Source organism: Salmo salar, chromosome ssa13 (assembly GCF_905237065.1).
Source record: "Salmo salar chromosome ssa13, Ssal_v3.1, whole genome shotgun sequence".
Taxonomy (NCBI): Eukaryota; Metazoa; Chordata; class Actinopteri; order Salmoniformes; family Salmonidae; genus Salmo; species Salmo salar.
The window spans coordinates 52,148,306-52,170,596 of NC_059454.1; the positions used below are offsets into that span (position 1 = coordinate 52,148,306).

General features: G+C 43.4%; 1 protein-coding gene across 1 annotated transcript in view; it reads right to left on the bottom strand.

The window, feature by feature from the left end:
* Window positions 1-22,291, bottom strand: part of LOC106567400 (E3 ubiquitin-protein ligase RNF43) — a 184,090-nt gene that overhangs the window by 63,078 nt on the left and 98,721 nt on the right. Inside the window, exon 2 of the mRNA XM_045693380.1 lies at window positions 6,101-6,223. Within this exon, the coding sequence (XP_045549336.1) occupies window positions 6,101-6,223 (123 nt within the window). The remainder of the gene's footprint in view (window positions 1-6,100; window positions 6,224-22,291) is intronic.

Here is a 22,291-nt window from a genome sequence, read left to right on the forward strand (position 1 = left end):
GTGTGGTTTTCCACTTTAATTTTGAGTGTGACTCCAAATCCACACCTCCATGGGTTGATACATTGGATTTCCATTGATTATTTTTGTGTGATTTTGTTGTCAGCACATTCAACTATGTAAAGAAAAAAGTATTTAATAAGATTATTTCATTCATTCAGATCTAGGATGTGTTATTTTAGTGTTCCCTTTATTTTTTTGAGCAGTATAGTTGATCAGGCTGTTGATTGTGGCCTGTGGAATGTTGTCCCACTCCTCTTCAATGGCTGTGAGAAGTTGCTTGATATTGGCAGGAGCAAGAACACGCTGTCGTACACGCCGATCCAGAGCATCCCAAACGTGCTCAATGGGTGATATGTCTGGTGAGCATGCAAGAACTGGGACATTTTCAGCTTCCTGGAATTGTGTGCAGATTCTTGTGACATGGGACCTTGCATTATCATGCTGAAACATTGAGGTGATGGCGGCAAATGAATGTCACGACAATGGGCCTCAGGATTTTGTCACAGTATCTCTGTGTATTCAAATTGCCATCGATAAAATGGAATTGTGTTTGTTGTCCGTAGCTTACGCATGTCCATACCATAACCCCACCGCCACCATGGGGTACTCTGTTCACAACGTTGACGTCAGCAAACCACTCGCCCACACGATGCCATCTGCCCGGTACCGCTGAAACCGGGATTCATCTGTGAAGAGCAAACTTCTCCATCGAAGGTGAGCATTTGCCCACTGAGCTCGGATACGACGCCAAACTGCAGTCAGGTCAAGGCCCTGGTGAGGACGATGAGCACGCAGATGAGCTACCCTGAGACAGTTTCTGACAGTTTGTGCAGAAATTATTTGGTTGTGCAAACCTACAGTTTCATCAGCTGTCCGGGTGGCTGGTGTCAGACTATCCCCCAGGTGTAGAAGCCAGATGTGGAGGTCCTGGGCTGGAGTGGTTACACGGGGTCTGTGGTTGTGAGGCCTGTTGGACGTACTACCAAATTCTCTAAAATGACGTTGGAGGTTGGCTTATGGTAGAGAAATTAACATTAAATTCTCTGGCAACAGCTCTGGTGGACATTTCTGCATTCAGCTTGCCAATTGCACGCAGCTAGCAGTTCTCAGCTGTTAGCAGTTTCTTACTGGCGATAAAAACAGATGATTGCCATAATTCTTCTGAGTCATTACTGAATTATTTAATGTAACAAATCAAACATTAAAATACAGTTATATAAGGTAAAGTAAAAATCCAAACCAATCTGTGAATGAATACCAGTATATTTTTTTACCACCCAGCCCTAACACACGCATGCACACGCACACACACACAAACGCACATTGGGAGAGCAGAAAAGACACCTGAAAGAAAGCCACAGAGACAGAGAGGAGGTTATATATGAATGTTGCGGTTGCCACAGAGAAAGAATGATGGTGATAGCATGCATTGCCTAGGGTGAAAACTATTAGTCTGCCTCAAAGAAGTGCCCCCCAGTTTGATATATCGGTAGACATGCCAGGGAAAGGAAAAGAGAAGAAGAGGGGCCACTCTTTACCTTGACCCCTCACTTTCAAAGACAGAAAAAGTGAAAAACAGATAGCAAAAAGGCTGACATGTGGTTTCCATCTATTCATATAATATGAAAAGCTCATTTGCATGTAAAGCTCTCAAACAAGTTACACATTTCCGTGGTCAAAAATGTTGTTCTATTTTCTTTGTTTTGCAATGCTTCAAAGGAACTGAACGTGCTTAAATGGATTCTGCCCAGAGCTGCAGGGGCCCCGGTGCAGCCGATGGACCGGAGAGACAGAGAGACAGGAATCTGGGGGAGAGCTGAGAGGGAGGCCAGGTGCTGCTCTGGCCTGGGTGCCCCAGAAACAGGGACGGGAAATGGGCCTGGGATGGAAAATGGGAAGGGCTGCCAGTGTGGGTCCACTCACTGTGGGAACACATCTCTGGGTCCAGGGAGAGAGAGATTGAAGACACACAGCATTAAGCTATGCGGTACGTCCTGATATAACCAAATATGGGTAGTCCCAGACTCAACACTTTTGAGCTGAGTACTGAATATTATTTTATTGTCACTTACAGATCCAGACTAATGGAACTGATTCAGACAGCCACAAAAGACAGACAGCCTTTTTGCATTTAAACCCTCAAAGCCTCAGATCGGTCCCTTTTCCAGATGTTCTCAAGAGCTTTCTGCTCTTGATTCTTCTCCCCTGAGATATAAACATTTGACTTCTTTGCTACTGAACGAAAACAGGCCAAGAAGCAAAGCAGGCCACGCGTTTCCACTCCAACCCCCGCTCAGAAACCACCAGGCAGGCAGGAACAGCCTGGGGTCAGTGTCACCCTCTGTGTGTCTGTGTATCTGTGTGTCTGTGTGTGCATTCGGTCTTCAACGAGTTCTGGAGGGCCGCACTGACAATGTTTTATATTTCCATGCCGTCAAAATATGCAAAAAAATAATCCTCTATCCATCATTTTTGGAATCTTTAATGCTGCCTGACTGTCTAGTGATTATTAGGGAGCTGGAAAGTCAAGAAACTATATGAATGTTGGCCCTTTATTCTACACAGTTTAGATTTGGTTTTAGTCATTTTAAAATGTATTGAGTTCATTCACCCCCCCCCCACACCGTATGTTTGACACTTTGGGAATATTATCACAGTATGTCGTATCCAGCCCCACTGTGAGCTAGTTACATTCATTACAAACGGAACTTCCGTAGAATGTTTAGACCATGGCCTACTGGCTGTTTTGTGATATTTGCTGGGAATTCTTTTCAGCCGGAGTTTAGCATTGTTCAGGGCGTAGTTTGAGACTGAGCAGGTGGGTCCTTGCAAAGCAGTTCATTCTGGGTAAAAAAGCAGGGCTTTTGCCTATGTCAGTGTCAGCCATTTGATGTGGTGAAAAGCTGTGGAGAAATCCTGAACCAGACATTTGCATGAAGAGAACGGTTTACAAATGCAAATGGGGAGAGATCTGCATTTGAGGCTAACATGGATATGAATCTGTTTCAGCAACACTGGCATAGATAGTCTTTAACTATGGGTGTGCTGTTCCAGGAGATGGCGATTGATGGGACACCTAACTCATGCCCCACAGTCCTACAGTAGGCTTACGTACCTCCTACATTCTGGATACATAACGGAAAAAGATAGGGGCAGCCAGACCAGCAGCACAGCCAAATAGCATGTATGCTATTGCTATTTCTCTCTGTGGTTTAAAGTAAAGTATCTCTTTCTCAAAAGGAAGAGATGTTTACTACAGCAGAGCTCCATCCTTAAGAGATAAAGCCTGATCGTAATGAAACATTTGGCATCCTCTCAGCTCAGCACTGGACTTCAAAAGCTCTGCTCATAATGAATTGTGAAATCCAAGCCACTGAAGAAAAAAAAGCTTATAGAGGACATTTGAGCAAAAAGTCGCCACAAATCAGGAATCTAGCACATCCCCAGGATGCACAGTGTCTGTTGCCAGGGATAGGAACCCTCTAGAAAAAAATAAAAAATAAAAAAGGATTACAATGAAACCTTATCCCCCAAGGTTTGTAGCTGCTTCACTTTGTTTGCTTAAAGGTCTATTCTGAACGGTGTGTGATGGTGGTGGGTGCAACATGAAGCCTGGCTCTGTGGCCGACCGACCAACGTCCTGTCTGTGTATCTATCTATCTATAGATCTGCCTGCTCGCCAGGCTGCTTTAGCAAGGCTGCACTGTAAACAAATGACTTCTGACTGGAACATGGGCTATGGCTGCTGGGGGACAGACTACACAAATGTGGGCTAACAAGCAGGCTTATGTATATTATCTATCTATAACATTTCATTTAGATTGTAGGAAAGCATCTTCATCTAAACAAACTGATCATTCTACACAACTACACAGGCAGATGTTGGCTAATACATACCTGTATTCCTGTTTGTTTAGCCAACATATACCTGTCAAAATGAAATTGTATAGATAGATAGATTTTATAATATCTATTGATCTATATAAAAAAAAATGGTGTAACCGCAGATGTAAACCTAAAACCCCACTAATTCAGCCATGAAGAAGAGAAGTGCATAGCAACGAAACCCCCCATGTCTTTAAATTCATAACATACCAACATGCAGCAATTTTTTCTTGTATTTTTTGAGCATAGATTGTGGATTTCAGGAAACAGCAGAGGGAGCACCCCCCTATCCACATCAATGGGACCACAGTGGAGAAAGAGAAAAGCTTAAAGTTTCTCGGTGTACACATCACTGACAATCTGAAATGGTCCACTCACACAGACAGTGGTGAAGTAGGTGCAACAGCGCCTCTTCAACCTCAGGAGGCTGAAGAAACTTGTCTTGGCCCCTAAGACGCTCACAAACTTTTACAGATGAACAAATGAGAGCATCCTGTCAGGCTGTATCCTCGCCTGGTACGGCAACTGTACCGCTCGCAACCGTAGGGATCTCTGGACAACGCATCACCAGGGACACATTGCCTGCCCTCCAGGACACCTACAGCACCCAATGTCACAGGAAGGCCAAAAAGATCATCAAGGACATCAGCCACCCGGCTACCACCCGGTTACTCAACCCTGCACCTTAGAGGCTGCTGACCTATACACAGTTGAAGTCAGAAGTTTACATACATTTAGGTTCGAGTCATTAAAACTCATTTTTCAACCACTCCACAAATTTCTTGTTAACAAACTATAGTTTTGGCAAGTCGGTTAGGACATCTACTTTGTGCATGACACAAGTAATTTTTCTAACAATTGTTTACAGACAGATAATATCACATATAATTCACTGTATCACAATTCCAGTGGGTCAGAAGTTTATATACACTAAGTTGACTGTGCCTTTAAACAGCTTGGAAAAGTCCAGCAAATGATGTCATTGCTTTAGAAGCTTCTGATAGGTTAATTGACATCATTTGAGTCAATTGGAGGTGTACCTGTGGATTTATTTCAAGGCCTACCTTCAAACTCAGTGCCTCAGACATTGTGTTAGCATTGGCTCCCGAAACTACGGCTAACTTCCTTCATACTGGATGCAATCTCACACATGTAACAACAATAGCAACATGGGTAATTAGCGTTATCTGTGTCTATGGCCGTATCTGTATCTGTCCTGGAGAGAAGTGGAGCAGCAGGTGTCCTGGCGCAGCACCTGGCCTTACTACCCTGGCCCAGGGTCCTGGGTACAACCAGTGACAGCTGTGGCCTCAGTGACTCACATCCAGCGCCAGGAAGCATGGGGCTCTCTGCCACATCCACCCACCCCTACCACATCACATCCCTTTACCCGGACAGATCACAGCCATGGCAGCATAACATCCTCACAATCACATTCAACGCCAGCCAACATTCTACATTCTATTAACTCAAGTCTGGATCCTTAAAGCACCGTGGATCTAAGAGTGGACAGTGCGCCAGAAAAAAAGGCAGGGGAAAAGGTTTAGCACTCTGGCTCTCCTCCATTCAAATGGATAAGGTAATCTTTATCAAGGACAACTGCCTGGTTCCAACCAAGATACGCACAGTAAACAAACAGAAAGAAATAGCAAACAACCATTGTATGCTACACAGTAGAGAACATTTCAAATATTGTACGGCACAGAGTTACAGTAGATTATAGAGCCCTGAGGAATTTTTGGGGAGGGCAGATAGTGATGGGGGAAGAAAATCTATGCAGTTACATGTCACGATTTTGAACAAAATGTTTTTTTGCCATCCTATAGCTTGTTCTCCATCTTCATTTTAAATAGTAAGCTAACGTATTCAGCACTTTTATTTCTATGACTGATCAAAACAAATGTTCTCATGCTCTCGTCTCTCTGTCGCAGAGCAAAATGTTTGGAACATCAAATCGGAATAAAATCGCAGTATCGAGTCACAATACATATAGAGTTGTGAAAATCGCATTACATATCATATCGGCACCTAAGTATTGTGATAATATCGTATTGTGAGGTCACAGGCAATTTCCAGCCCGAACAGATACAGTATGGTCCGGCAAAGAAAGCCGTTCACTTGGACAAGATACTTATTCAACTGCTCAACTGTATCATTGCCACCACTCAAACCTCCCATAGCACTTCAACAGTATGCATGGGTAAAATGGTCTTACCTTTTTGAGCAGGGGCAGACACTGAGGCACCTTGCGCTCCGGGCTTTCCAGCTTGACGATGCTGATGAAGTCAGACTCCTGGCGCTCATCTTCACTGGTGTTGCACAGGGACAGAGGGTGAGACTGGAGAGGAGAGAGATCGAACAAGGATTTAGAACCAAACCAGACATTTAACCAAACCAGAGGGACAGACGAGGAACCAAATCGGCTGTGATCTTACCAAATTGCACATTACAATAGGGAACGCAATAGTGGCTCCAAACTCTGTGGTTCTATCACGTCAGTCAGCTTTGCTTTGCTGTGACCACCAAACATATAGTAGCATAGGCCTATTGATGTATCTTTAAAACATTAGAGTACATTAAGATATCAACAGAGCAAGAGAAGATTAGAATAAGGTGTGCTCATTTAACACAAAATCCAGCTCCATGAGTGTGTACTGAATCTACTGCTAGCTGTCCATACTGATGGTGTACAGTTGATATACTGTATGCATTGAACTTGCTGGACAAGTGGGCGAAGATTTGACAATCTATGGAGAAAAGAAGGTATCCTCTCTCTCTTCTCCCAGCCACTTTCCCTTAACATGACAGGGGCTCAATTAACACATGCATGTACGCACAGAAAAATGGCCTGTAAAAATACAGCACGTTTGACACATGATGACAAGAGCAGGCATGGCATGACTGGTGGTGGTGTCTGGGACCGCGGACTGGTCTGGTACAGTTGAAGTCGGAAGTTTACATACACTTAGGTTGGAGTCATTAAAACTTGTTTTTCAACCACTCCACAAATTTCTTGTTAACAAACTATAGTTTTGGCAAGTCGGTTAGGACATCTACTTTGTGCATGACACAAGTCATTTTTCTAACAATTGTTTACAGACAGATTATTTCACTGATAATTCACTGTATCACAATTCCAGTGGGTCAGAAGTTTACATACACTATGTTGACTGTGCCTTTAAACAGCTTGGGAACTTCCAGAAAATTATATCATGGCTTTAGAAGCTTCTGATAGGCTAATTGACATCATTTGAGTCAATTGGAGGTGTACCTATGGATGTAATTCAAGGCCTACCTTCAAACCCAGTGCCTCTTTGCTTGACATCATGGGAAAATCAAAAGAAATCAGCCAAGACCTCAGAAAAAGAATTGGAGACCTCCACAAGTCTGGTTCACCCTCTACAAACAGTACGCAAGTATAAACACCATGGGACCAGGCAGCTGTCACACCGCTCAGGAAGGAGACACGTTCTGTCTCCTAGAGATGAAGATACTTTGGTGCGAAAAGTGAAAATCAATCCCAGAACAACAGCAAAGGACCTTGTGAAGATGCAGGAGGAAACAGGTAAAATAGTATCTACATCCACAGTAAAACGAGTCCTATATCGATATAACCTGAAAGGCCGCTCAGCAAGGAAGAAGCCACTGCTCCAAAACCACCATAAAAAAGCCAGACTACGGTTTGCAACTGCACATGGGGACAAAGGTCGTACTTTTTGGAGAAATGTCCTCTGGTCTGATGGAACAAAAATAGAACTGTTTGGCCATAATTCACTCATCTTATTGTGGGAAGCTCGTGGAAGGATACCTGAAATGTTTGACCCAAGTTAAACAATTTAAAGGCAACGCTACCAAATTCTAATTGAGTGTATGTAAACTTTTGACCCACTGGGAATGTGATGAAAGAAATAAAAGCTAAAATAAATAATTCTCTCTACTATTATTCTGACATTTCACATTATTGAAAAAAAGTGGTGATCCTAACTGACCTAAGACAGGGAATTTTTACAAGGATTAAATGTCATGAATTGTGAAACACTGCGTTTAAATGTATTTGGCTAAGGTGTATGTAAACTTCTGACTTCAACTGTATACATACAGGTGATAAAGGAAATGCTTTAGTAAATGAGGGATACAAAGAATATTGAAAGCAGGTGCTTCCACTAGAGGTCGGCCCATTAATCAGAATGGACGATTAATTAGGGCCGATTTCAAGTTTTCATAACAATCGGTAATCGGCATTTTTGGACACCAATCATGGCCGATTACATTGCACTCCACGAGGAGACTGCGTGGCAGGCTGACTACCTGTTATGCGAGTGCAGCAAGGAGCCAAGGTAAGGTGCTAGCTAGCATTAAACGTATCTTATAAAAAACAATCCATCTTAACATAATCAGTGGTTAACTACACATGGTTGATATTACTAGTTTATCTAGCTTGTCCTGCGTTGCATATAATCGATGCGGTGCCTGTTAATTTATCATTAAATCCCAGCCTACTTTGCCAAACAGGTGATTTAACAAGCACATACGCGAAAAAAGCACTGTCATTGCACCAATGTGTACCTAACCATAAACATCAACACCTTTCTTAAAATCAATACACAAGTATATATTTTTTAAACCTGCATATTTAGTTATTATTGCCTGCTAACATGAATTTCTTTTAACTAGAGAAATTGTGTCACTTCTCTTGGGTTCTTTGCAACAGAATCAGGGTATATGCAGCAGTTTGGGCCGCCTGGCTCGTTGCGAACTGTGTGAAGACCATTTCTTCCTAACAAAGACAGCCAACTTCGCCAAACGGGGGATGATTTAACAAAAGCGCATTTGCGAAAAAAGCACAATCGTGGCACGAATGTACCTAACCATAAACATCAATGCCTTTCTTAAAATCAATACACAGAAGTATATTTTTTTAAACCTGCATATTTAGTTCAAAGACATTCATGTTAGCAGGCAATATTAAACTAGAGAAATTGTGTCACTTCTCTTGCGTTCATTGCACGCAGTCAGGGTATATGCAACAGTTTGGGCCGCCTTGCTCGTTGCGTACAAATTTTCCAGAATTTTCCATAATTATGACATAACATTGAAGGTTGTGCAATGTAACAGCAATATTTAGACTTAGGGATGCCACCCGTTAGATAAAATACGTAACGGTTCCGTATTTCACTGAAAGAATAAACCTTTTGTTTTCGAAATTATAGTTTCCGGATTTGACCATATTAATGACCTAAGGCTCGTATTTCTGAGTGTTATTATATTATAATTAAGTCTATGATTTGATAGAGCAGTCTGACTGAGCGGTGGTAGGCAGCAGCAGGCTCGTAAGCATTCATTCAAAGAGCACTTTACTGCGTTTGCCAGCAGCTCTTTGCAATGTTTCAAGCATTGCGCTGTTTATGACTTCAAGCCTATTAACTCCTGAGATTAGGCTGGCAATACTAAAGTACCTATTAGAACATCCAATAGTCAAAGGTATATGAAATACAAATGGTATAGAGAGAAATAGTCCTATAATAACTACAACCTTAAAACTTCTTACCTGGGAATATTGAAGACTCATGTTAAAAGGAACCACCAGCTTTCATATGTTCTGATGTTCTGAGCAAGGAACTTAAACGTTAGCTTTTATACATGGCACATATTGCACTTTTACTTTCTTCTCCAACACTTGCATTATTTAACCCAAATTGAACATGTTTCATTATTTATTTGAGACAACATTTATTTTATTGATGTATTGTAATAAGTTAAAATAAAAGTGTTCATTGTTCATTCAGTATTGTTGTAATTGTCATTATTACACATATATATATATATATCTTCTGATTAATCGGTATCGGCCGTTTTTTTCCGTCCTCCAATAATCGGTATCGGCGTTGAAAAATCGTAATCGGCCGACCACTAGCTTCTACACAGGTGTGGTTCCTGAGTTAATTAAGCAATTTACATCCCATCGTGCTTAGGGTCAAGTATAAAAATGGCTAGTATTATTTTGGCTAACATGGCTAGAAGAAGAGATCTCTGTGACTTTGAAAGATTGGTCTCAAAGGAGCATAGGGGGTTTAAAAACTGTGTGTGTGTCAGTCACCAGATCTCAACCCAATTGAACACTTATGGGAGATTCTGGAGCGGCATCTGAGACAGCATTTTCCACCACCATCAACAAAACACCAAATTATAGAATTTCTCGAGGAAGAATGGTGTCGCATCCCTCCAATAGGATTCCAGATTGTAGAATCTATGCCCAGGCGCATCGAAGCTGTTCTGGCGGCTCGTGGTGGCCCAACGCCCTATTAAGACACTTTGGTGTTGTTTCCTTTATTTTGGCAGTTACCTGTATCTATATAACTGAATAGTGACACAACAAAAATAAAGCTTTTCTTTCAAATAAATCAAATCAAAAAGACAACACGCTGTCACACTTAGAGAATAAAATATCAAATCTTCATGTTACTGCCTAAGAATACTCCTTAGCCATGGTATATTCAATATATACCACATCCCCAGCCCTTATTGCTTAAATAGAAGAGAACAGTCGTAACACAATCAACTCCATGGATAAACGTTCAGTTTAGCCCATTCCCTCACATTCATTTGAAGCTAGGAGGGAAACAGGAGCTAGTCTCTGGTTGGAACCTTTGATCCCATCTGAAAGGGAGGGGATATATAGCTGCTGAAAAGCTGTATTTAAGAGCTCAAGGGGATAGCAGCCAAGTTAGTGACACAAACTGCTGGAGTCAGTCGCACACCACGACACACACGACAACCAGGCCAGGAGAGACTAGGCATCATTGATAAGCAACACATCTACACAACACTACACACCATGACATCAATCAGGGTATCGATGCATGAGAGAAACCAAGAAGATAGGCAACGCCTCCTCCAGCACGACACTACACATGGGTGACTTGCATCGAAACCCAACGATGAATTGCATTGAATTCAGCATGTTGAATAAAATTACATTTGAACATACTCAACCGGCTGTTACCGCTGTTGGTCTTTTTGTTGGTAGGAATGTGAGACAATATAGCCACAGGAAAGTAGAATTAAATCACCTAATCAAAGTGCTGGCATGCGCAGACCATGTAAACACGTGCAGGAGATCGGCAGGTATGCATGCGTGGCGTGCATGTATTTTCATCTTGTGTGCATGCTTCAGGTGATAGAAATCTTAACGCACTACCAGCGCTTTGAAAAGTTGATGTAATTATACTTTCCTGTTGTCACGCCCTGACCAGGTGAACTCGGGTATATTGGGTCAGGGTGTGTCATGTTAGGTATTTTGCATTGGTTTGTGTTTGGTTTACGTTTTAGCCTTGTGTAGGCTCTAGGTGGGTTATTTCTATGTTGGGTTCTGTCGATTCCCAATCAGAGACAGCTGTCGCTAATTGTCTCTGATTGGGATCACATTTAAGTTGCTGTTTTCCCCACGCTGTTTGTGGGGTGTTGTCTCTTTGTTTGAGCACGTAACGTATCTGCATTTTTCTTGATTTTTGTGTACATGTTTAATTCCAGTGTGTTGAATAAACATGTGTTCGCTCCCAGCTGCGTTTTGGTCCGCTTCCTCGTCACCAGGCGACGAACGTTACACCTGTGGATATATTGTGTCGCATTCCTATCTACAAAGGGACCAACCGCATGGGCAACCAACAAAGTCATTTTGTAAAATATTCTACATTCTGGCTTTTAGAGGTCATGAGAGAAAACTTTCCTCATTCAAACGCTCATTTCTGCCCGATGTAGAATTCAATCCAATTCAACATTGGGTTTCCAGGCAAATGGGTGACCAGTGCGTTTGTCATTCCGAGAGGAAAATGCCTCAATGTGACATCAACAACAAGGGCAGAAATGTAAGGCTGTCTGTCAGTGTAAATCTCTCAGCCAGATCCCGCTAGCACCCACTCTCTCCCCCACCCCACCCCACACGCTGGTCCCTTCATGTGGCTGTGGGCTCACTGGGCTGAGGTCATGGGACCATGGGACTCCCACTGATCTGATCTCACCCAGGCCCCAACGAAAATCCCCAAATTAAAAAGACCCAGGGGTGACATCAACAGCTGGCACGAACCCTGAGAAGGGATAAGGGGCCTGACGTCATGAGTCACGCACGGCTATAGCGTGTCAGAGGAAAGGAGAGAGGGAGGAGAGAGAGAGAGGAGAAAGTGAGAGGGAGCGAGAACAAGAATGAGAATAAGAGAAGAGAGAGGGAGAAAAACATCCAAAGTCAACCACCTCACGCATGGGTGGGGCCCTAGTTTATGACCACTGTACACGTGCAACAACTGATTGATTACAACTATGGACATCAGAGCACTGGCAACGTAACTAAAACTACAACACCATTGATCATTACAGAGTGACTTGTTCACTAGCGAGCCAAGAAGTCTGTCTGCACCAGATCAGGGTTAGACTAATCTAAACAACGGATCTGTCACAAACGGCCCCCTATTTAGTAGTACACTACTTTAGATCAGGGCCCATGGGGGTCTGGTCAAAAATAGTGCACTATATAGGGGACGCAGCTAACATCTGGCCTTCAGATGCAGATGCAGCTGGGTCGTCCCCAAAACACAACAATAACAGAAGCTAAATCAGAGAGAATATTGTAAACTGGATGTGAACTATGTATTTACAGAGACGGACAGGGGGAGATGTTATTGTAAACAGAGGACAGTGTGAAGTCACAGCTACAGCTGGAGACACATACTGTACACACACACGCACACACCCATATGCCGGGCCAAATCCGCCCCCTAAAATACCTTGCTCGACATGCTCTAGCTGTGTGTCTCCCATACGACAGATGGACAGAGGTTGCTACTGAAATGAAGGACCAGTCTGAGTAGCGAGGAGGAAGCTTGAACGCCTGTCCTGTCCCTGCCTTGCCCTGAGACATGGCGTTATTCCTATGGCGCCATAGGATTCTACAACCCATAGGAATCTCTAGTCTAGAGCCATGTCTGAGGGCAAGGCCCAACCTTGCCACGCTAGACTACATTATGAAGCCTGGCAGCTGCTTTCCCTATCCATGTTTACTAGGCCCAAATTAGAGACCCACAGCGGAACTTGGTCCTTTAACAAAGAAAAAGGAAGTAAAAAATAAAAAGATAATGACAACTACTACTCCGCCATCACCACACCCTGACATAGGTTTAGAGGAAATGTCTGGAAATAATATCCTTATTCAGGGTTTTAGCTTTTAATCAGGTTTCACTATCTCTTTTTATTGTATAGCCTATACCAGTAGTCCCCAAACTTTTCTTAGTCAAGATCACTTTCTGAGTCAAAATGTAAGTCGAGATCTACCGCTCAGTAATAGATAGCATGCTTTTTTTACTGGACTGATGGCCTGCATCTGAAGGTCAGTCTGAGGGGAGGGAGGGAGCAGCAGAGCTGCCTCTCGCTGAAAAAAGGGGACACAGTCTTCCAGCTGATGGTGAAACTTAAGTCCCACCAATGCATGTTGTTACTCCTATGACCAGAGAAAGTGGAATATTCCTTGATATTAAAAAATACACAAGCCGCAAATAATACCAATGCAAGCTTATTGAAACACTTTGCTATACTCACTAATTGCAGCTGCAGTGCTGGTTGGTTGTAGAGATAGTGGAAGTAGCAAATGAGCATTTTATGACTTAAAAAACTGTTGAACAAAGTGTTGACAGTGCTGAATAACAACTTAAACATGAACTTACTAATAAAACAGCAGCTATTCATTGAGTCTCTAGTCATGGTTTTAAAAGTTTTGAAATCTCACATTATCAACTTTGCTGTGCGCTCGAGGCTTCTTTTTACAGTCTATTATCACGATCGACCAGTTGGTGACCACTGGCCTATACCATATGATCATGTTACACACTTGTATATGTTCACATGCAACACAACACCTAGCAATATGGAAGTTGTGGAATTACTGATATAAAACGACTGATATCAAAATCTGTCAATAATGGGAGGAGAAAATATTTCACTTTCCTTGTACTGTATCCAATACTTGCTAACTTTGCAAATTCAGTATCTAATCTTCGCCCACATTGAACATTCTACACTGAACAAAAATACAAACGCAACATGTTCATTATTTTTATTTCACCTTTATTTAACCAGGTAGGCCAGTTGAGAACAAGTTCTTATTTACAACTGGTAACCTGGCCAAGATAAAGCAAAGCAATGCGACAAAAACAACAACACAGAGTTACACATAAACAAACATACAGTCAATAACACAATATAGAAATATATGTACAGTGTGTGCAAATGTAGAAGAGTAGGGAGGTAAGGCAATAAACAGGCCATAGAGGCGAAATAATTACAATTTAGCATTAACACTGGAGTGATAGATGTGCAGATGATGATGTGCAAGTAGAGATACTGGGGTGCAAAAGAGCAAGAGGATAAGTAACAATATGGGGATGAGGTAGTTGGGTGTGCTATTTACAGATTGGCTGTGTACAGGTACAGTGATCAGTAAGCTGCTGTGACAGCTGATGCTTAAAGTTAGAGAGGGAGATATAAGACTCCAGCTTCAGTGATTTTTGCAATTCGTTCCAGTCATTGGCAGCAGAGAACTGGAAAGAAGGGTGGCCAAAGGAAGTGTTGGCTTTGGGGATGACCGAAGAAATATACCTGCTGGAGCGCATGCTATGGGTGGGTGTTGCTATGGTGACCAGTGAGCTGAGATAAGGCGGGGTTTTACCTAGCATAGACTTATAGATGACCTGGAGCCAGTGGGTTTGGCGACAAATATGTAGTGAGGGCCAGCCAACGAGAGCATACAGGTCGCAGTGGTGGGTGGTATATGGGGCTTTGGTGACAAAACGGATGGCACTGTGATAGACTACATCCAGTTTGCTGAGTAGAGTGTTGGAAGCTATTTTGTAAATTACATTGCCGAAGTCAAGGATCAGTAGGATAGTCAGTTTTACGAGGGTATGTTTGGCAGCATGAGTGAAGGATGCTTTGTTGCGAAATAGGAAACCGATTCTATAATTAATTTTGGATTGGAGATGCTTAATGTGAGTCTGGAAGGAGAGTTTACAGTCTAACCAGACACCTAGGTATTTGTAGTTGTCCACATATTCTAAGTCAGAACTGTCCAGAGTAGTGATGCTAGTCGGGCGGGAGGGTGCGGGCAGAAATCGGTTGAAGAGCATGCACTTTGACTAGCATTTAAAAGCAGTTGGAGGCCACGGAAGGAGTGTTGTATGGCGTTGAAGCTCATTTGGAGGTTTGTTAGCACAGTGTGCAAAGAAGGGCCAGATGTATACAGAATGGTGTCGTCTGCGTAGAGGTGGATCAGAGAATCCCCAGCAGCAAGAGCGACATCATTGATATATACAGAGAAAAGAGTCGGCCCGAGAATTGAACCCTGTGGCACCCCCATAGAAACTGCCAGAGGTCCGGACAACAGGCCCTCTGATTTGACACCCTGAACTCTGAGAAATAGTTGGTGAAGCAGGCGAGGCAGTCATTTGAGAAGCCAAGGCTATTGAGTCTACCGATAAAAATGCGGTGATTGACAGAGTCGAAAGCCTTGGCCAGGTCGATGAAGACAGCTGCACAGTACTGTCTTTTATCGATGGCTGTTATGATATCGTTTAGGACCTTGAGCGTGGCTGAGGTGCACCCATGACCAGCTCGGAAACCAGATTGCATAGTGGAGAAGGTACGGTGGGATTCGAAATGGTCGGTGATCTGTTTGTTAACTTGGCTTTCGAAGTTTTTAGAAAGGCAGGGCAGAATGGATAAAGGTCTATAACAGTTTGGGTCTAGATTGTCTCCCCCTTTGAAGAGGGGGATGACCGTGGCAGCTTTCCAATCTTTGGGGATCTCAGACGATACGAAAGAGAGGTTGAATAGGCTAGTAGGGGGGTGGGGGCTTGGGCAAGTTGCTGCAGGGGGTGCTGAGATGTTGGCCGGGGTAGGGGTAGCCAGGTGGAAAGCATGGCTAGCCGTAGAAAAATGCTTATTGAAATTATCGATTATCATAGATTTATCGGTGGTGACAGTGTTTCCTAGCCTCAGTGCAGTGGGCAGCTGGGAGGAGGTGCTCTTATTCTCCATGGACTTTACAGTGTCCCAAAGTTTTTGGGAATTAGTGCTACAGGATGCACATTTCTGTTTGAAAAAGCTAGCCTTAGCTTTCCTAACTGACTGAGTATATTGGTTCCTGACTTTCCTGAAAAGATGCATATGTAAAGTGTTGGTCCCATGTTTCATGAGCTGAAATAAGAGATACCAGAAATGTTCCATATGTTCCATATGTCACCCATTGAGCATGTTTGGAATGCTCTGGATCGACATGTACGACAGCGTGTTCCAGTTCCCGCCAATATCCAGAAACTTCGCACAGCCATTGAAGAGGAGTGTGACAACACTCCATAGGCCACAATAAACAGCCTGATCAACTCTATGCGAAGATCTGTCGCACAGCATGAGGCAAATGATGGTCACAGCAGATGCTGGCTAGTTTTCTGTTCCACGCCCTTACAGATACCTTAATGATTATCTGTATTCCCAGTCATGCGAAATCCATAGATTAGACCTAATGAATTTATTTACATTTACTGATTTCCTTATTTGAACTGTACCTCAGTAAAATCTTTGAAATTGTTGTATGTTGCGTTTATATTTTTGTTCAGTATAAAATGCTGTTGTTTGTGACAGTGTCTATGTTTTGCATTGCTTACAAGACTATGCATTATCTTCTTTTTTAGATACGCCCACACTTCACTTACAATCAACCGACTGTGAACATTGTCCAGATGCCACTATTTGTACCTTCGTCCGGTTAGCAGCAGTCTGGCGCTGGGCTATAAACAGCATCAAACATAGACACAGACAGACACACTGAAATGTCTTCATTTGGTTTTTGTACGGGCCTGAGAAAAAGGGGGCCTGGGAACCAAAATCACTGAGTCTCCATTTCAAAGGGACTAGAAACCGCAGGGCGCACACACATTTCCTTGCTCTGTTAACAATGGTCACTCCTCCTCCTCCTCTTCTCTGTCTACTCCTTTTCTCCTCCATCTATATCTGTTTAAAAAGCTGGTGGAGAGAGATCTCATCCTCCTTCTTCTCTCCACTCCTTTGTAGCCACGATTAAAGACATTCCTATCCAGCTCAATCAAAGTCTGACTGTCTCAAAATACTCCAAGGCAAGAATCTAACAGCCTCAAAAACAAACAGACCATCAGAAAAAATGTGAAAATGAATAGTAGCTGTGGTGAGAAGTCAATAATTTCTTTCCCCCTCTTTGCCCTGTGGGTCTTCTTTTTTCATGTGCCAATAAGCGGCAGCTCTGCGACTGAGAAGCGTTCTACTTGGTCATCTGCTGCCAGGCAGGAAGGAGCTGAGCCTAGCCACTTATGTTAGGGTGAGTTAGAGGAGAGAAGAGAGGGGGAACCAAAATAAGACATCTTGGGGAAATGTTAAGAGAGTGGGGACCGTTAAAGAGGGGGAACCAGGCAGGAAGGAGTTGAGCCAGCTACTTATTTCAGGGTGAGACAAGAGAGAAGGGGAACCAAAAAGAGACAGGGGAATAGCTAAGAGATGGGTCCCAAAAAGTAGGGGCGTTAGAGAAGAGAGTATGGCGGAACCAAAAAGACAAAAAAGGGAACTAAGAGTTAAAAGAGAGAAAGAGCTTGCACCTCTCATTGACAGCCTCTACACTTCAATTTCCATCCATTGACTCAACAAAGCCCAGGGCTTTCAAAGGTCGATCCGCCTACACGATTGATGTGTGTGTGTGTGTGAGAGAGAGTGTACATGTGTGTGCTTGTGCATGTGTTTGCGCACGATGTGTACAAAACATTAGGAACACCTGCTCTTTCCATGACATAGTGAAAGCTATGTGAAAGCTATGATCCCTTATTGATGTCACCTGTTAAATCCAATTCAATCAGTGTAGAAGTACCTTTGAAGAGGGTATGGTAGTAGGTGCCAGGCGCACCGGTTTGTGTGTATCAAGAACTTTAATGCTGCTGGGTTTTTCATGCTCAACAGTTTCGCGTGTGTATAAAGAATGGTCCACCACCCAAAGGACATCCAGCCAACTTGACGCAACTGTGGGAAAAATTGGAGTGAAAATGGGCAAGCATCCCTGTGGAATGCTTTTGACACCTTGTAGAGTCCATGCCCTGACGAATTGAGGCTGTTCTAAGGGGAAAAGGTGGGTGCAACTCAATATTAGGAAGATGTTCCTAATGTTTTGTACACTCTGTGTTTGGTGTGCGTGTGTGTCTGTGCGCATGCATGTGTCTGTGTTTGCATCAGCCGGTCAGCTGAATGCCTGTGCTGCTGCTTCACAGCTGGCCTCCAGCATCAGAGCGACACTCCGACTCTGTGAGCCTGATCCAAACTGCTCTGGCTAACTCAGCCAGGTCGCTCAAGATACAATTTGAAATCCGACGTCTGTCCAGGTACCCAGGACATCGGGAGATGCATTCAAAACCATCCATTAGGGGCAACTGTGGACGGCATTGAGGACGGAGATGGCGGATTGGCATAAACCGCAAGCTCCAGCTCCGAGGGTCACGTGTTCAAGCCCAGTGAGGCACTCATTTTTTTTCAATTTAGTTTTAACCCTATCATAAACGTTAACTCTTAGCTTAACCATTCATAATGAATGACTAAACATAATGAGCAGCAGCTGCAGCAGGAAGAGCAACCCAGGGTGTCCAAAACATCTCGAAATGTGACGTTTGGAGCAACTTTGAAATTTGACCTTTCGACAAACGTGGACAAATATCAGAATCTAAAGTCAAATTCGTCAAACCATGAGATGTTTTTGGCCTGGCTGGCTGGCTGCAAGGCCAGACTGGGACTCACTCCACTCTACCATCAAACAGACACCTGGCCCAACACACACACACACACACACACACACACACACACACACACACACACACACACACACACACACACACACACACACACACACACACACACACACACACACACACACACACACACACACACACACACACACACACACACACAAAGACCGGAGACTGGATTAAAGGGTCAGGATCTTCCAAAAGGACTGGAGAAAGTGGAAGGGGAGGAAAGCAGAGTCAAGAAGAGAGGAGTAACATTCGGGAGTTTCAGCAGAGGGTCTGTGGTTTAGCCAGTCTAGAGCCTGTGAGCATGTGTGTGTTTCCCTCTAGATGCCCAACCTAGGGAGGGTTGAGAAGTAACCCAACAACGTGCTGTGTGGAGGAGTGAAGCTCAACCTCAGGGTTAGGGGAGGGGAACGACCCCTTTCCAAGGGACCAATAATCATCCAGGACATCCAGGAATGTTAATTTTTCTACCATAAGCCGCCTTCAATGTTATTTTAGAGAATTTGGCAGTATGTCCAACCGGCCTCACAAGTGCATACCACATAACACGCCAGCACAGGACCTCCACATCTGACTTCTTCACCTGCGGGATCGTCTGAGACCAGCCATCCGGACAGTTGATGAAACTGCGGGTTTATCAACTAAAGAATTTCTGTACAAACTGTCATAAACCGTCTCAAGGAAGCTCATCTGCATGCTCGTCGTACTCACTAGGGTCTTGACCTGAATGCGGTTCGGCGTCGTAACCAACTTCAGTGGGCAAATGATCATCTTTGATGGCCACTGGCATGCTGGAGAAGTGTGCTCTTCACGGATGAATCCCAGTTTCAACTATACCGGGAAGATGGCAGACAGCCTGTATGGCATCGTGTGGGCGAGCATTTTGTTGATGTCAACGTTGTGAACAGTGTGCGCCATGGTGGCGGTGGAGTTATGGTACGGACAGGCATAAGCTACGGACAACGAACACAATTGCATTTTATTGATGGCAATTTGAATGAAGAGATCCTGAGGCTCATTGTCTTGCCATTAATCCGCCGCCATCACCTCATGTTTCAGCATGATAATGCAAGACCCCATGTCACAAGGATCTGTACACAATTCCTGGAAGCTGAACATTTCTTAGTTCTTCCATGGCCTGCATACTCACCAGACATGTCACTCATTGAGCATGTTTGGGATGCTATGGATCAACGTGTACAACAGCGTGTTCCAGTTTCCCCCAATATCCAGCAACTTCACACAGCCATTGAAGAGAAGTGGGACAACATTCCACAGGCCACAATCAACAGTCTGATCAACTCAATTCGAAGGAGATGTGTCGCGCTGCATGAGGCAAATGGTGGTCACCCAGATACTGACTGGTTTTCTGATCCACGCCCCTACCTATCTTTTTTTTAAGGTACTGTATCTGTGACCAAAAATATGCATATTTATTTTCCCAATCATATGAAAACCATAGATTAGGGCCTAATGCATTCATTTCAATTGACTGATTTCCTTATATGAACTGCAAAAATCTCTGAAATTGCTGCATGTTGCGTTTATATTTTTGTTCAGCGCAGATAGATTACAGACTGAGACCAGGGACTCCTGATTGAGGAAAACTTTACTTTTCTATTTCTGAGTTCTACAGAAGCATCTGGAAAGTTGGTATTGACTCTCAACTCACAGCCCCTTTTCTCTCCTTCCAAATACTTCAGGAAAAGGAAGCATTACCGCTTCAGCCCTGTCAAAAGAAGAGGCCTGGCTGGCCTGTGTACGTACTGTATGTGTCAGATTTCCCCCTGGCTTTATTGACACTGTCAGTCCCAGATCCAGTAACGCTCCCCACATAGAAAAAACTCGGGGGAAAACAGATCCCATAATGAGGACAAAATAATTATCCCCGGCCAGCCAGCCAGCCCAGACCCAAATCTGCGAGGGTGCTTTTTTAAAGTATGAGCTCTCCCGATCCTGACTCGAATCATGACTCCTCTCACAATGAATGCCGGCCGGCGCGTCAGACTGTCTCTCCTCACTTAGAAGGGGATTAGCATTAGAGGAAGGAGGAGGGTCAAGGAATGAAAGCAAACACAGGGAACTTGAAGGTTAATTATCATTAGTGATGGGAGAAAAAATCTATACAGGCACATATCACAATATTATTTTGCACTATATTATAATGATACTTGACCTCAAGTATTGATTTGTAAAAAATAAATGAAAATGTTTTATTGTTATTGTTTTTGCTAGGTAGCGTTATCTAGTGCTAGTCGGCTGTACCTGAGCCAAAACTCCGGTACTTTTCATTCTCCATCTTCTTTTTAAATAGTGAGTCAACATGTTTTCAGCACTTTTATTCCCATGACTAATCTAAACTAATTTTCTCATGTTCTCTTTTGTCTGTCTGCAGCAGACATATAGTGTGCAATATATTTGGAACTTAACATTTTAATAAAATTGCAGTATCGAATTGCAATTCATATAGAATCGTGATAATTACAATACATATCGTATTGGCACCTAAGTATCGTGATAATATCGTATCGTGAGGTCTCTGGCAATTCCCACCCCAATTCCCTGGCAATTGACAGACCGAGTGGCAAAGGTTAGGTCACCAATAATGAGTGTGATGTTCTGAGACAATTGTCTCTTATTGAAATTAAAACACACATGACCCTACTACCTGTGGCTTGCATCTGTGTGCACGGTGTGTGTATTTCACATATGACAGAGTGACACTACAGGCTCTTTAAGGCCTAAGCACCCCAGCCAGCAATGAGCACTCTTGAATAAATGGGGTGAGAGACAGTGCAGTTACACAGAGTTGCCAGCAGTGTTTACATCCAGCCTCACAGCACTAAAAGGGACAAGAGGACCGAACACAGGGTCAGAAATGCATTACTGCACCACTGACCTGCCTGAGTCCCCAGCTAAAAGTGTGACACAACACACACACACGGACATCACACACACACACACACACACACACACACACACACACACACACACACACACACACACACACACACACACACACACACACACACACACACACACACACACACATAACCAAACACTCCGATTGGGCAGAGAGGGGTCAGACAGTCACCCCTATTGGTTAAGTCTACAGTCACTCACAACCCACTGGTGCAAAAACGGGTTGAAACAACATTGTTTCCACATCATTTCAACCCCAAAAATCAATGTGATGACATTGAACCAATGTGGAAAACTGATTGGACTTGCAAAAAGCCATTAATGTAAGGGCATTTAGTCTTTCTTTACCCAACTTTTAACCTAAATCTAATGACATGCTGAAATGTTTTGTTGATTTCACGTTGAATTCACGTTAGTTGATAACTCAACAAAATGTAAATCAAAACTAGACGATGAACTGACGTCTGTGCCCAGTGGGAATTACCTACCTCTGTCTGTCTGTCCCCTAGCTCCAACATTAACACTTCATTCATTCCTCAGATCTCTCATCTATGGTGTGTGTCAACCAACCAGCCTTGAGATACAAATAGCAGGAAGTGATAGAGTTGAAAGGTCACAAGGATTTA